General features: G+C 36.0%; 1 protein-coding gene across 1 annotated transcript; it reads right to left on the reverse strand.

The window, feature by feature from the left end:
* Nucleotides 1-5,260: 5,260 nt before the first annotated feature.
* Nucleotides 5,261-15,114, reverse strand: LOC141814869 (protein CLP1 homolog). The gene is made up of 10 exons (XM_074702826.1): nt 14,435-15,114; nt 14,287-14,355; nt 14,111-14,206; nt 12,137-12,378; nt 11,891-12,029; nt 11,734-11,790; nt 11,151-11,285; nt 9,872-10,107; nt 5,578-5,622; nt 5,261-5,514 (listed from the first exon to the last, which is right to left on the reverse strand). The coding sequence occupies exons 1-10, from the start codon at nt 14,600-14,602 to the stop codon at nt 5,427-5,429; spliced, it is 1,275 nt and encodes a 424-aa protein (XP_074558927.1). The 5' UTR covers nt 14,603-15,114; the 3' UTR covers nt 5,261-5,426.
* Nucleotides 15,115-15,835: the final 721 nt, after the last annotated feature.

Here is a 15,835-nt window from a genome sequence, read left to right on the forward strand (position 1 = left end):
AGCTAATAGACAACGCTTTTAATGCGTTGTCAATCTGGCTAAAAAAGCGTTATAAAAGTCACTGTTGTAAAAAAGGACAGCTCAAAGATAACGCTTTTTAAGCATTGTCTTTGTTAACATCAACAACACTTTTGCAACGAATAAAAAACGTTGTCTGTGGTAGCAATGACAACGTTTAGCAAATGTTGTTTTTTGTGGGGTTTCTGTTAAAAAAAGTGTTGTCTTTTGAAATGAAATAAATATTTTTAGCAATAAATAAAAACTATTATATTTTTCATATACAAAACCATTGTCTATTATATTTACCATGAAAGTACAGTTAAAACAAAAACTACAATAATTCGTACAGTTAAAACAGAAATGTGTCATGTATACATTCAAGTTGTACTAATAATCCATAAATTTTATATCCAAATTAAGTCTACAAAAGCAAAAACCCTTCATGTCCACTGGCGTAGCCAGTGGTGGGCTGCACTGGGCTGGAGCCCAGTGCAGCCCAATAATTTTAAAGTTAATATATCAAATTGAAATTCAAAAAATTCAAAGTGATCTAGTTCAATCCTATTAATTAGTCCAGGGTAATTGAAGATTCTGATTATGCCATTGTTCATGTCCCAAAAAACACAACCCTACATTCGGTTTCTCTCCACATTTATCTGCATGATCAATACATTAAACTCAATTAATAAATTTGACAAAGACAATAACAGCATGTGCATCACCAAGATAATAAGCAAGCTTATATATATAATAAAACAACTCATGATTATCTAACATCTTAGCCAACATTTCAAAAAATAGAAATTCTATCTATTCATATACAAAAGGAGTTTACAGTATCTAGAAAGTTATTTAGAGGACTATTGCAAATAAATCCTTTTTATCACAGTAAACAACTTATCTTCCAAATAAAAACATAGTCATGATGATTTATTATTATAAGGTCCAAAAAATGAAAGATGTATCAAAAACATCCATTCAAACATAGTACTAGAACTTACAATAAGAAACACTTGCATTCAACTTGATCCATAGGAATATTAAGAATTCATAAGCTTCTCAAATAGTGGATATGTTCAACTTTTTAACCTTGTCTTGCCACATGCAACTCCATCGATTATGGTATCAGTGATTTGTAACTGAACTTTTTATCTTCCACTTTCTCAGTAGTTCATTGATAAACCAGCATACTTAGAATGGTGTATTAACATTTGCTACAAGTAGCATTTATTTTAACAGAGATTCCATGCAAAACTAAGAATGCCTTAGATACTAGTTGTAATGCTAAAAGTTAAACAATCTAGAAGCTAACTATACCTGAGTGTGTAGTGTCAGTAGTTTTGCTATTCAGCCTGCCAAAGACCACATATATTCTAGTTAAGTTACTACATGCACAAGATAACACTAACTTATCATGGAGCATATGGACACAATAGCACCTAAGAATTATACACAATGAACTTTATATCACATTTGTTGGTGCAATCTTTGCCCCAAGTGCATTGAGTTTCAATGTTTGGCTAAACTATGTTTGAAGTTAGGCAATACTTGTGATCTAACTACCCATCTAAGTCATCCCAAAACTTAGATTTTATGATTTCATCTAATCCTACTTGAGGTGCATATATACTAATTACATTAATAGTTTCTTCGTCACCACTATCTTAAAAGTTATAATTCTATCCCCTTTCTAATTACTCCTACTACTTCATCTTTTAAGCGAACTATATACAACAATACTTACTCCATTTCTTGTTTTATTATTTTCTGTGTACCATGACTTAAAACTCAAATTCTCTATCATCTTTGTCTTCTCTCTTACCCATTGTCTTATATACAAACAAATAGTAATTCTTCTCATAATTATCATATCTACTACCACCATTGCTAATGAGCGTTCCTAGATTCCATGTTTTAAATCTTAGATAGTTAATTTTCTTATAATATTTGTTAGTATCAAATCCACAGGGATTGTTGATAGTTATAGTGATGTCACAAGGCTAGTTATCTAGACTCTATGGGAAGCGAATATGTGGATATGATAGAGAGAGAGATTGACTTGGGAATTAATAGGTCAAGATGGATAAGTATAGGATTTTAGTTTCACATCAATGCTAAGTAATGTCCCTAATCCATGTTTACTCCCTTACTCTCCATGTTTACCACCTTGTAGGGATTCTAACTAAGATATGAACTTGACCTCGTAAAGCTATGTTGGCATTTGACATTGAAGTCCTAATGTGGTGGCCCTCCAATAAAGGTGACACCAGAAAGTCCGGTTAAGGTTTACCCTCTATTACAGGGCCCCGAGCATACGATCCAAACTTCATACCCTCTGTCACCGAGTACCCCTATTAAGGACCTTGTCCTAGTGGCCACCAACTATTAGCTATCTTTTATGGGAGTTTACCACCATGTAAGGATCACTTCGAAAAGTTCGGTTAAGGTTTACCTCCTGTCACAAGGCGCCCCAGTCATACGATCCTAAGATCTCCCTACACCGTAATCTACCCCTCATAATCATGTACATGTGCTCACACAAATATATCATCAAACACGTTCAAGACACACAATACGTGAAATAAGTATAAACACTTTATAGAATAGGAAAAAATAACATGAACTAGTTCTTACATCACCATCATTACATTAATGTTCATCCTACACCTAAACTTAAAGGTCTACTCTATTGCAAGAATGCTACAATAAGAATACAAGAAAATCACATCCACAAGAGAGGGGAGGACTTATCTTGAAGATCAGGCATCTGGAAGATCTTCTTGCTCCGGAGTAGAATAGATTGGCGAAGATGAAGCTTTTAAGACCTCTCAGGAGTGGGGAGGACTCTCCCCAAGCTAAGACCTTAGGGTTTGAAGAATATCCCCCTTCTTCCCCCTCAAGAAAGGGTTTGTTTCCCCTTTTATACTCTCTCCAAAAATGCCTAGATTTTTCTTGGTTTACAAAGCTCCACCTCAACAAGTTTTTCACCCAACAAATCTGATTTTCTTTAATTGGACTCTGAACCAAAGTTGTAGAGCATCAAATTATCTTTAATTTGGTGTGGACCGATCCATAACTCCATCTGAGTCGAAAGTTCTGATGGTTCAAAGTTTGGTCTGCAATTTGGGCAGAGCACCCAGCGTGGCAGTGGTTAGGAGGCACGGTCGTGCTATTTATCATGGCCTAGAGAAGGAATCATTCAGCACACCCTAAAGCAAAGTTGTAGATCTTTAAGTTATCTTCATTTTGGTAGATGGCATGACCTGTGGGTCAATTGGAGTAAAAGTTATACTCATTTTACTTTTAATCTGCAAAACTATCTAGATAGGAGACACGGTCGTGCCTCTTGGCATGGCCTAGCCGTGTTTGGACCCTGGAAATGTGAGGCACGGCCATGCCTATCCTGGAATGGCCGTGTTGGACCTGGTATGGGCGTGCCTCAACCCGTGGCACTCTCTGGAAGCTTCAAAACTGGTCCGGATGATGGGGCACAGCCTTGAACTGTTTTGTTGTTCCTTTTTCTCTATTTTTCTTTGTGTTTGTTGCGTAGGAAACCCGCCCGTGATGATGAGCACAGCCAGTGCAAGTCTCTTTTCTCTACTCCTTGCTTCCACCATCAATAATGTATTGTTTTAACTTCGAATCACATCCTGTAAATCAAAATCATACAAAGAGCAGATCTTCGAGCAAAAGAAGTAGAAACATGTAATAATAAAGGAATAAGGTGTGATAAAGTAGATCATATGCAATGAATTACAAGTAGATGAGCGTTAAACAAGACTAAAAATCATATATAACCTACGTTCATCAGACATTGACATTCCTACAAAAAGATAAACACTAAAAAAAAATCAAGAGTTTATCTTGGGTAAATAGTGCAATAAAAATAAAAATAACAATGAGAAAAATAGAACAAAAATCTATAGAGAAATAAATAAAGAAAAAGTTTTTGCTCACTTGTTGGTTGTACCAAATTTGAGCAACCTGACTTTAATATCAATTGTTGAATCAAGAGAGACGAGAGAAGAGGTAAATCTTGTATTTTAAAAATTTTCCTTTTTAATACTTTTCAAAATCAAAGATTGCAGCGGAACGTAAAAAAGTACATAAGTTTTTTATTTGGTTCACAATCCTCGTCGGATTACTACTCCAAGGTCCGCAATCCAATACTAGATGACCTCAGTGGACAAATCACTAAAATCCTCCTTTCAAAAAATTTTCAACAAGGAGAGTGTGTTTATAAGATATACGAGATTGTAACACTTCTACAATCTCCTAGTACAATAAAATGTAATAAATAGAATTATACTCATAACGAGAGATGAGAATTTGACATAGATTGTCGGAGATTTGCACAACTTACTTGGACAACGAAATAAGCACACAGGTTGAAGAGTTGAGAGCTTGAATTGATGATGAGCCTTGAAATTCGAGCCTCCTTTTTAGACCTATTCTGATCGCTTGAATCACCTTCCGGGCGACTCTAACTCAACCTATCGATTTGAAAATTCTACTTGTTGTTTGGAAATTCAGCCCTTCCAGGCGCCAAGATTTTCTTCCGAGCGCCTCCAGAGCGGCTTTATCCATTTTGATGCATGTCTAGCATTTTTCTGCTCTGAGTGTCGAGAACTTATCTAGTCGCCCAAACCTCTGGTCACCTAGAATCGATCAGGATGCTCGAATTCTTGCAAGATCGAGTTAATTCATAAACAATATAATATCATTTAGATAGTCATCCAATTGTCCAATCTCGACTTCAGAATCCAAGTAGAACGCTTAGTCAGATTATCGCTTAAGTATGTCCTCATAAAGAGGACTCGTCCTTTCCACTCCACTCCTGGAGCTTACCAGCTAAACAATTGGTCTACTTGACATGTTTGGACTTTCTTTACTTAACCTATGATCTCATGGCTAGGCCTTTCCTTATCTCGATGTCTAGTCCTTGCTGATCCATCAAGTCGTCCTGCCAGATGTCCGGTCCTCTTCAACTAAATAGAACACAAGCTAGTCAACGGCAACTGTCCCATTAACAAAGACAAAGCAAGTCAAACTGAATGAATGAGTTGAATAACGACGCGGAATTGAGCAAGTCAAACATAAACCAAATAAATAAGACAAACCATAAAAAACTGAATGACCAAAAATAAGCCATGTACGCTGATTAAATTAAAGGGGCCGAGCAATTTGAATAACTCGATTAAGTTAGAGCTAATTGAGTCAAAAAAAAGTTGATTGACTTACCAAGTAAATTGAGCAAAAATTGACCAAGTAAAAACATACCCGATTATAATACCAATTATGCCCTTTAAACAACTTTGATAGTAGAAAGACAAATTTCTTTTACCAAAATCTAACTGATGAAAAGCAAACTCTAAAAAGCTAATCCTCCTCCGTGTAGCCGCACACTACCCACAACGTTTCAAATGTCAACCTTCCAACCATGTTAAAGTTCCAACAATTAAGAGTTTGCTTGGGAGTTCGCCAGGGCAAGGTGCGAGGTATGTGATCTTCTTCCTACAATACAAACGCCATTAATGAATAGGTAAGCCTGTGGCACCCAGAAACAAAAAAGCTTACCTCACAACGTCTATATCGGTGACATAAATGTACCCTGCGACGTTACTGCAACGAACAAGAAAATCAATAGCACAAGTTAACTTTGAAGCATACATACTACAGGAGCCAAAACCATATTTATATATAGAAACGTAGAATTTTTTTATTTAGAATGAACTCAAAGACCTAATTTGCAACCATAAATGATTTGCAATTACGTCAGCCAGATATTTCATTTCAACTGCATTTTAATTGCCATGCTTCAGCTTGTAATTTAGGTATCTCATGGTCCAGACATAATTATAATCTGTGCAGAAAAGAAGAAAACGAATTAAAGACCCTACCATGATTGTATTGAAGATGGTAATTTAACCCCCACAGCTAAATCAACATCAATGAGGCAACCTTATCCCAAGCCATCCCATCATGATCTAAGTGGGCAAGGATCGAATCTCGACGAAGCCGAGGTAATGCCCTCCCTGTAGTAGTCATCTGCAACTTCTCGATTTACCTCCTCACAGATGATCGTGAGGCCAACCGTATGGGACCGATGGGATGACTGATTCCACTTTTTATTGAAGAGTTGGATATGAATAAGAGAATTCAGCTCAGCACCCTATCGTCACCTAGTGTTGACACTTTTTACTTCAAGGGAGGGTAAGGAAAGGAAGGAGGTAAGAGAAGGGGGAAGAAAGGACGGAGAGAGGAGGGATGAAAATTGTTAATTTTGAAAAAAAAAAACAAAGAGGGAAAGAGACTCAGAATGAAATACACAAGTAAACCCATAGGCACCAACTTGAACCTCGATGAAGCATCCCCTGCCTTCTAACAACAGTGGTAGGGATGTGTCTTACTGCTGAGGCTCAACAGCGAGCACAATGACATGTTCATCAGGCAAGGATGAGGGATCATATAGCTGTATAATCACACTTATGAAATTTCAATATAGGGTATAAATGCCATTTTGCCACCTTCTGTCCTAGTTTTGGCAGTTTGGACAAAAGCCACTAACACATTATAGGTTTATCATTATTCAAAGTTAGAAAAATTAAATAGTCAATTAAAAGTCCTTAAGTAATAAGTCAAAACGTGTTTATTGTTTGCAAGAAATTTTAATAGCCAGTCAACTATATTTATGACTACTTTATGTTTTCTTTTCCATATTGTAAGAGTCCACTTACTCAGTATAAATACGTTTGTTGTACTGCTGCAGTATAAAATAGAAAAGTGAAATTCTAAGAAAATTCTTCCTAGGGTGTGATGCATAGGATTCTTTATGTATGATGTCTAAGTCACTACCATCTACTAATGCTTTTTTTTAAAACTAAATTTCGAATTCCTACCTATGTATCTTCAAACTATCAAACACTCTTCTTGTGTTCCATCATATTTGGTATCAAACGAACTGAGAGGAGTTTGAGGAAAGTTAATTGATAGTGAGCGAGTTGAGATACTCATTCACATACTGAAACAACTTGATGGCATGTGGCCACCAATGTCCAAAATTGCCCAATTTACCAGCCTATTGAATGATACAAGCGGCCACATAGAGTTGAAAAGACAAGTGGATGAGCTATTGTCTAAGGGTTTAATTCATGAAAGTCTAAACTGATATGTTGTGCTCGCATTGTTGACATAAAACCAAAAAATAGTAGTTAGCGCATGTGTATTAACAGTCATGCGATCAACAAGATCACCATCAAATATTGATTCCCAATCATCCAACTTGATGATATGTTGCATATGTTGGTTGGTTCTTTTTTTTCAAAAATTGATTTGAAAAGTGGGTATCATAAAATACACAAGCTTCACAGACAAATGTAAATAACTTTTAAAACTAAAGACGACCTTTATGCATGACTTGTTATGTCTTTTGACCTTTCCAATGCTTCTAGTATATTCATGCACTAAGTACTACAACAATTTATCAAAATAACACATTATTTTGATATCTCAATTTATAGCAAGAGTAGAGAAAATCATCTTACACATTTGGTACAAGTTATGAGAATTCTTCGCAACAAGAAACTCTATATAAATTTGAAAAAAATGCTCTTTTATGATTTAATTTGTGGTATTCTCTTCGTTTTTGTGGAGTCAACTAAAAGATTAAAAGCGGATCTAGACAAGGTAAAAGCAATTCAGAGTAGCCAATGCTACAAGAAGTTAGATGCCTTCATAGCCTAGCAACATTTATCAACTATTCATCAAAACTTTCAGCACTAATATGGCCCCTATAGCTGACTTGTATAGTTGACTGTATAAAGAAAGATTAGTTTGTTTAGACCAACACAACTTCATAAACTTTTCATAAAGGAAAATATCAGTTGAAACACCAATTCTTCAACTACTAGATTTTTCAAAGGCTTTTGAAGTGACATATGATGCATCTAATATTGGATTCGAAGGCATAATAGGCCAAGAAGGGCATCCTATTGTATTTTTAAATGAAAGGCTGAATGAAGCAAATCAATCATATTTCACTTAAGACAATGAATTTTATGCACTAGTTTAAGCTTTGTGCCATTGGCAACATTTCCTCCTTCCACAAGAGTTTGTTATATGCTCTCATCACCATTCTCTTTAATACATCAACTTTAAGAAAAAAAACTAAGTAATCAGTTTCCTTTAGAATATTCCTTTGTAACAAACACAAATCAAGTATTGAAAACAAACCACTTGAAGCGCTCAGTACAACGATTCATATGTATTCTTTCTTCTATGTTTACACAAGTGATGAGGTTTGAGCTACTCAAGAAAGATTATCTTTCATGCAGACTTCAACATATATTTGCTACCTTGTGGTGGTGGATTGTTTATTAAAAATGAAAATTTATTCCATGTTTAAATCCTTCAAATGTTGTCCGCATTGCTATGCTCTTCTTTAAAGAACTTGTTCGTCTTCATGGTTTGTCATTAACAATTGTTTCATTTTGATCGAGATGTGAACTTGACAAGTTACTTTTGGCAAACCTTGTGGAAAATAACAATTATGAAGTTGAAGTTTTCTTTATTTCCACCCTCAGCCAAATGGTCAAATAGAGATTGTCAACAAAAATTGAGATTGTTTACTTCGTTGTTTGTTGGAGAGCATGTCACATGGGATTAAATTCTTCCTATAGTTGAATTTGAATATAATATTTTTGTGAATAGGTCCACTAGATGCAGTTCATTTGAAATTGTTGTAGGTAAAAAATCAATTAATTTGGTTCCTTTCCTACTAGAGGCAACACGAAGTGCTGAAATTGATGTTTTTAACAAACACATAAGAAATACACGATGATATCGTGCAAAAAAAATTGCTGAGTAATCAAAGATATAAGCACATGTTGATTTGAAAAGATTTAAAGAAGTTGATATGGCTATGGCTTGTGTAAGACTTGAACAATATCCAAAAAGGGTTTATAAGAAACTACATCTTTAACATTGAGGACCTCACCTCATACTCAAAACATTAAGATATTATAGCAAGTAATGAACCTAATGCTCTCTTGCCATCAATTCAAACATTCAAAGAAGACATTGAAGATGAAATCAACCAACAAGAGGTGGTTATTAAAAGTATCTTGTTAAACATAAGGCACAACCCCTTTTTGAATGTACACGGATTACTAGTGTTGAATTCTAGTAGTTAAACCAAGATCCTTACGAAAGATTCTATGTTTTTAAGTTGTCAGGAATAAATTTTTCTCAGCAAAAGAGAATTGATGGAGAGAAGTGACAATCTCATCTTAAAGTCTGAGTGCAAAAGTAAGGATTCAAATCCAATTTTTAATTTGACATACTCAGGAAAATGATGAACCATTTAGGAGATAATGTAACGTGTAGCAGTTTCAATGTTTGAAAGTCAAAGTTTAGGAAGTCAAAAAGTCGATTAAAAAAGCTTTTAATTTAGTCAAAGAGTTCTTAAGTTTGCAATTAGCAAGAAATCCTAAGAGTCAGTTAAAGTATATTTATGTGAATTCTTTTATGTTTTCTTTCCACCTACTACTATGAAAAAGAAAAGTGAGGTTTTATGAAAAATTCTTCCACAGATTGTGTTATATAATTTGCCTACAGTGTGTAGCCTAGGATTCTTTAAGTGTGATGCCTAAGTAGTAACCCACTAATACCTTTGAAACTAAATTCAAATTTCTACTCCACATATCTTCAAACAGGCAAACCATCTTCTTGCGCTGCATCAAGGATGCCCTACCAAATACTTATATGCTGATAAGTAAAGCCACTACTACTTAAATTTAGAAAGATTTTCTAGGATATGATAAACAAGTACCAAGGTCTCCTGAATACTTGACAAATCACTAAAAGGAATTACCTGGATATAATCTGATCAGGCTCCTTTGCATATGAAACAGCTAGAACAAGATGGAGTAAGTCACGATTTATGTTAACAGCAACTACTCGAGTAGGATCAGCTACAGGCTCCGCACCAATAGGCAGTGCAGAACGAGGAGCCTGTGGGCCACCACCAATTCTATAAACAGAAATGTCACTAAAGTTGACAATATTTGAATGTGGGGAGAGATCATTTACAGGCCCATAGAAGTATTCCTGCAAAGAAATAAGCTAGCTAAGTATAAACTTGTGAAAAACTTCCTGCATATCAAACAAATAAACACAAAAACTTGCATAGATTACATTGAATAATTTAGTCTAGTCATAAGGCAGCTGTGGTTAAATAAAATAAAAGACATTAGTAAAAGAAGCTAGTATAGTCTACAAGCCATTTCATCCTAAGTTAACCAAATGCAATGGCTCTTAACAAGAACTTAAATTAATACAACAGTAAAAAAATAACAATTCCTTATGCACATGCCTAAAGTGGTTTGATATTTCTCCTAACAATGTAGTAGCAAAGGCAAGCAAGTGTAATTTGACATCTCGTACCGTGCCTGACAAGACGATTGGAATATATCATTCCGATAAATTAATGAAACTTGATACTTCTTGACACAAATAATATCTCCTGTGCTTTTGTATCAATCACGTTGATACCTATACATGCTAACACTCGACACCCTTTGTATTTGGACAGCCTTGTATGCTAAAATACATGTCAAATCAAGATGAATTGAGATAATGTTATTATTATTATTTTTATTTTGTATCCATAGAAGATAATGTTCAAATTATATCATTCTAGATAGAAAATAAAATTTGAAATTAAGTATATAGTTGTTTTATCTTTTTCTTCTCATCTCCTTTCTCCTCCACTTCACCACCGACATCATAGATAAGAAAGTCGGCACAATACTAAATAAGTATCATGATAGTCAAAGACCAAGACACCGGCACCACTTGAGATTTTATACCTTGATCTTGATAATAGTGAGTAATCAATGTAGTTGTAGAAAGTGTGTAGTTAGACATAATTGGAGATGAGAAAAAAGTATTAATCATATTTAGATGATACTCAACACAGGCTTGCATAAGCACAAGCAAAGAATAAACATGGGACATCTACAATGTTAGCGAATGCATATTTAACCTACACTATAAGTGGTCCCTGATTTCAGAGTATGAACACAAAGGAGAACATTTGTAAAAAATTTCTTTCACCACATTCACGATGAAAATTCACCAGTTGCACTTACTCTGATTTTCAAACTCCTAGTCTTTTGGCGTACTTTTTGATTTCTCAGAACTATCCCTCCAGATTTATGGAGTTTCACAACATCTACTTTAGGCTTGGTTTTTAAAACTTCTTTGAGCATGCTGCAAAGTTTCTCCTGAAGACAATACAATAAGAGATCTATAAGAAACACAAATGCTCTCTGACAAGTACCGAGAACAATATCTGCTAAACAAGAGTGCTGTGAATTGATGCACTCTTACATGTGAACTATTAATGAAGAATTCCGTAGCATAATAGAACTACTTTTCCAAGAATAAAGATGTCCAACAAACAAAAGGATTATTTAGAAATGCAAGATTTGTCTAGCAACCAAATTTCTATCCAACTTGAATAATAAGTGATTTGTAGTTAAATCTGGAACGCTTGAGACATAAGAGAAATTGGAAGTTAGTTCAGTGATATCAACATTCAACTGACATCCAAAAACTAAAACAGCTCAATAATGGAGTAAGATTGATTGGTATCTGGATTTACAAACTACCGATGCAACAAGACTTTCAATGCAACAAAAGAACAAAGAAAAAGGGAGAGATAAAAGTTACCTGGCCCAAGACTAGAATCACATCACAATTAAATGTATCGATAGCATTGAGAAGTAACTACAAGCCAATCAAAAAAGTTGGATGTGAGTTTAGAAGACAATTTAACATAGACCTTGAAAATTAAAGATTGATGTAGTTTTCACTCTCAATAAACTACCTCATAACCAAGGCCTTCCACCCATCCCATAGTATTAATCACCATGCCTGCAGCTCTAGCTTCAGCATTTCCAGAGAACTGCCTCTCTAGGGTTCTAGCCAACTCCTTCACAAGCACTTTATAAAGATCACCATTTGCACTGTTGAAACAACAAACCAAGCATTAATCACATTCACAAATATCAACTCAAAAGACAAATCTATCATGAAGCAGCAATTGCAACAAAGTACAGAAATGAATGCTTACGTAGGAGATGTGTGCCCATAAAAATACACAATAGGCATTTCTAGAGGAATTCCTTCCACAGCATCTATAGGCATCTCAACTGGAGTAGCAGCTATGCAGCCAGGAACAGTTATGTAGCCCTGACCAATATCCAGATCCACATAGGTCGGTTTCCATCCTTGTTTACAAGCCCAGCTTAGAAGCATTTTGCACAAGCTACTCTTCCCAGAATCTGTGGGTCCCACAACAATCACCCTAGGGCCCTGATATACAAAGGTATTTGACATTTAAAATGCTAATTTGAAACATGTCAAAACAATTTGAAAGTAATGTGTGTGCATTTGAAGTGGCAGTCAACCAAAATTTTAGTCATTTTCTACTGATGTTGACATACTCAAGAGTAAATAAAGATAAGGATAGGTATACACTACTCAGATGTACCTCACAATATCACTTGAAAAATATTTTTAATAGCAAATGCCATTGCTTTCAGTCCAGAATAAACCAGTTATAATGGCATATCCAAACCAGTATTCAAATATATATTACCACACATAAATGTTCTCTTGGAAACTATGTTCATGTCCAATCTTGAACTGTGACATGATCATAAATCAACATGCTGTACTTTTCAGTTTCCAAGGTGTTTGTTACATATCAAGTAGTAAGTTATTGACTGACAAAAATCCAACAATATCATCGGGGGTTTCGTAGTTGGATTCTAGAAGAACAAGAAGTTTTACCTGAAATCAGAAACCTAATAATATGAAGTCTGGTCTATTCTATCTTAAGTATTCAAAACAAAAATCATCAGAAACTGTCCAAGCAGTCAGGCATTGTTGGACACTAATTTCTCTAGGTAGGAGGGAGCGGGGAGCGGGGAGCGGGGAGCGGGGAGCGGGGAGCGGGGAGCGGGGAGCGGTACTCATTGGGAAGGCACTTGCTGAAGTTGTATAAGCAGCTGTGCAGATAAGGAGTCAGCAGATCAAGCATGAACATGGAAGATGCACTATGTGACTATACAATGTCTGAATGCTAAAACTTGGTTGAGTTCTAATAGTCAGACTTATCGTATATTCTCGACACTAACAGTCTAAGAAATCTTCCTATTGATCACTTGTAAAAATTTCTAGAAACAATGCCTAACAGTTGGCTGCATCCATGTTAGATACTCTTATCTGAGCCTCAATAATATAGGTTGTGTAAGTGAATACACATTCGATGTAGAATTTCCTACATTGATTATTGTTATATTAATTTATGGTTTTCTTTTTGTGGAGGAAAGGTGAATAATTTATATATATTATGTGGCAAAGCATTTTGATTTATTATGCATTATGAGGCATGTGACCATAGTATTGAAATATGATCGAGATTGCCACCACGGTGTTGATTTTAGATTTCTTGATGTCAGTTGTTGATGTGGCATTAAATTTTTCCTGTTCTGTTCAGTTAATGACATTATGCATGGCAATTGAATATGATTGATAATTTTTATGAATGTTTTTCTACATGAATAAACAATATTCACTACTAAGTGAATTGACCCTGTAATTTTATGAATGTTTTTCTGCATGTAAGCAATATCCACTGCTAAGTGAATTGATCATAAACGTTGTGTAACAATAATCACACTGAAACACTTACCTCAACCTGATTATATTGTCGAAATTGGCAATATATTGGAACAAACATTTTGGAAATGTTTATAGTTCACACATTTTTGAAAAATATATGCGAAAATGATCTTCAAAGCATTTTGTTTCAAGCCATTCCATTATCTTATTGCTTGTATTCTAACTACATGTAGATAAACTCTAAGATTAATAAACTTCATCAAATACAATTTATCATCATATAAGACATATAAGACACCTCCTAGCTCTAATAGACCACATAAGAAGTTAACATATACAATAAACGTATTTTGTGACAGTCAATGCTATCACACATGTTATTCTCAAGGATCAAATCTCAAAAACCGGGATAGAATACCTGCGGAGAGTCCACATTACTACTATGTGATGCCTTTGCTTGAGCCCTTCTTGCATCAAGTATGGCATGAACATTCACGTAGCTCACCATGGGTGTCTAGATCCATCAGCTGAAATAATTAAAAGACAGTACACGAATGGTGCATGAACAATTAATTAATAACTATACCAGGCTACCTCATCTGCCACATACTCCACTTCGCTGATTCCATCCAACTCGATGGTGGCGCCGTTCCAAGTGAACACCTAATGCATAAGTTCGTATTTTCTCCATATTCACTTCCCATTTATGATGCCATGAAGGAAATCAGAGAAGATGACTTACTGCGATTTTGCTGCGTGGTGAGATGGAGAGCCAATTGCTAGGAGGCAACTCAGTACCGAATATTTCAGCTGTGCCAGAGAGGAGGCGAATGCGAAGGGGCGTGTCAGGGCCAACTTCGACTCTGAGCTCACTCTCCTTCGCTAATTTAAATTGTCTGGACGAGGCCATAATTAATAGGTAAAGGTGCTTGAAACGCCCAGAACCCTACTCTGATAACTGTAGCAATTACAAACTATATGACTGGTACAGTAGTTGTTCAAGGACAACGCTACTTGCGAAGATGAGGCGGCGGGAAGCCACGCTTTATGTTGACTGCGAGGGTGGGGTGATGGTCACTCGCGGCTGAAAATTCTGCAGAATATGAGAATGGTTGGCCAAAAGCCGGCAGTCGTAGATGAGATCAAGCTTGGGAAGTAAGCACTGGAGCTACGATTTCGACTAGATGATGCGTCGTTTCTCGCCCAAACAAGGAGGTGGCTAGGGTTTCGGCTCGAGGGAAAAGGAGGAAAAAGGGGGATCTCAGCTGCTAAGTTATGGCGTCGGACAGCGACAGGTGACTGAGGCGACAACAAGGCGACACCGGCGACTAGGCACGGCTGCTGCGGCGGTCTGCGACAGCTTGCGGCTGGGTCGCCTGGGGACGGCAGCGAACAGTTGGATTGCGGGATGGACAATCAGCAGCTTAATTTAAACCAAATCGAACCGGACCGATCTAGATCAGTTCAACGTTGATTCAACTTTAGGACAGCATTTTATGGAACCGCGTATTTAATTTTGAGTATTACACAAAATGTATACCCTATTTTTAAATTGATCAAATTTCTTATCCATTCTCGTTCTCTTTCCCTATAATACTTCCTCATCTTTTTTTACTGTTCATTCGAATAAAAATATTTTTTTAATGCTTTATTTATTCTGTTAAAAAAAAATTTAATCTCTCGTCCCTCCTCTTTCGTCTTCGTCTCGACGAGTTTCCTTCATCGTCTCCTTCATCTCCATCAAGCAGCGTAAAAAGACATGACAGGTCGATAACAATTTGAGATGAAAGCTACAGTGTTGGATCAATTCATAGTGGACTTTGAGAATCAATGGTATTTCTGATTGAGGATTTAAAAGAAAGCAAAGATATGAAAGTCGTGATGAGCTACATCAAGGACGCTAAGCTACGGCTAGATCTATCGAGCTTCGGTATGTCAAAAAAGTCAATCACGACGTGCAGAACATGAGTACTTTTGGAAGATGAGATCGACTTCATCGATTCTTCTCCAAAGGATGACTCCGATCGTAGGAGTATCGCTGTGTTCCTAGTGGCAAAGTAAATTTTTAATTTCAAATCAAAGGTGTAAATTTTGTATTTTAGGATGTGATGTGGCAGGTCTTGACTGGTCCGACGTGGCTAAA

The sequence above is a fragment of the Curcuma longa genome, chromosome 21 (genome assembly GCF_044706935.1).
Source record: "Curcuma longa cultivar G26 ecotype Majalengka, Jawa Barat chromosome 21, ITB_CL_G26_1.1, whole genome shotgun sequence".
NCBI classification, from domain to species: Eukaryota; Viridiplantae; Streptophyta; class Magnoliopsida; order Zingiberales; family Zingiberaceae; genus Curcuma; species Curcuma longa.

Excerpts from the sequence above, each read along its gene's own strand:
- LOC141814869 (XM_074702826.1), bottom strand. The coding sequence starts at position 14,602 with ATGGCCTCGTCCAGACAATTTAAATTAGCGAAGGAGAGTGAGCTCAGA. Across the intron at positions 12,379-14,110 it reads GTAATGTGGACTCTCCGCAG|GGCCCTAGGGTGATTGTTGT; the intron begins GTATTCTATCCC and ends TTTGTATATCAG. Across the intron at positions 5,515-5,577 it reads ACCGATATAGACGTTGTGAG|GAAGAAGATCACATACCTCG; the intron begins GTAAGCTTTTTT and ends TTTGTATTGTAG.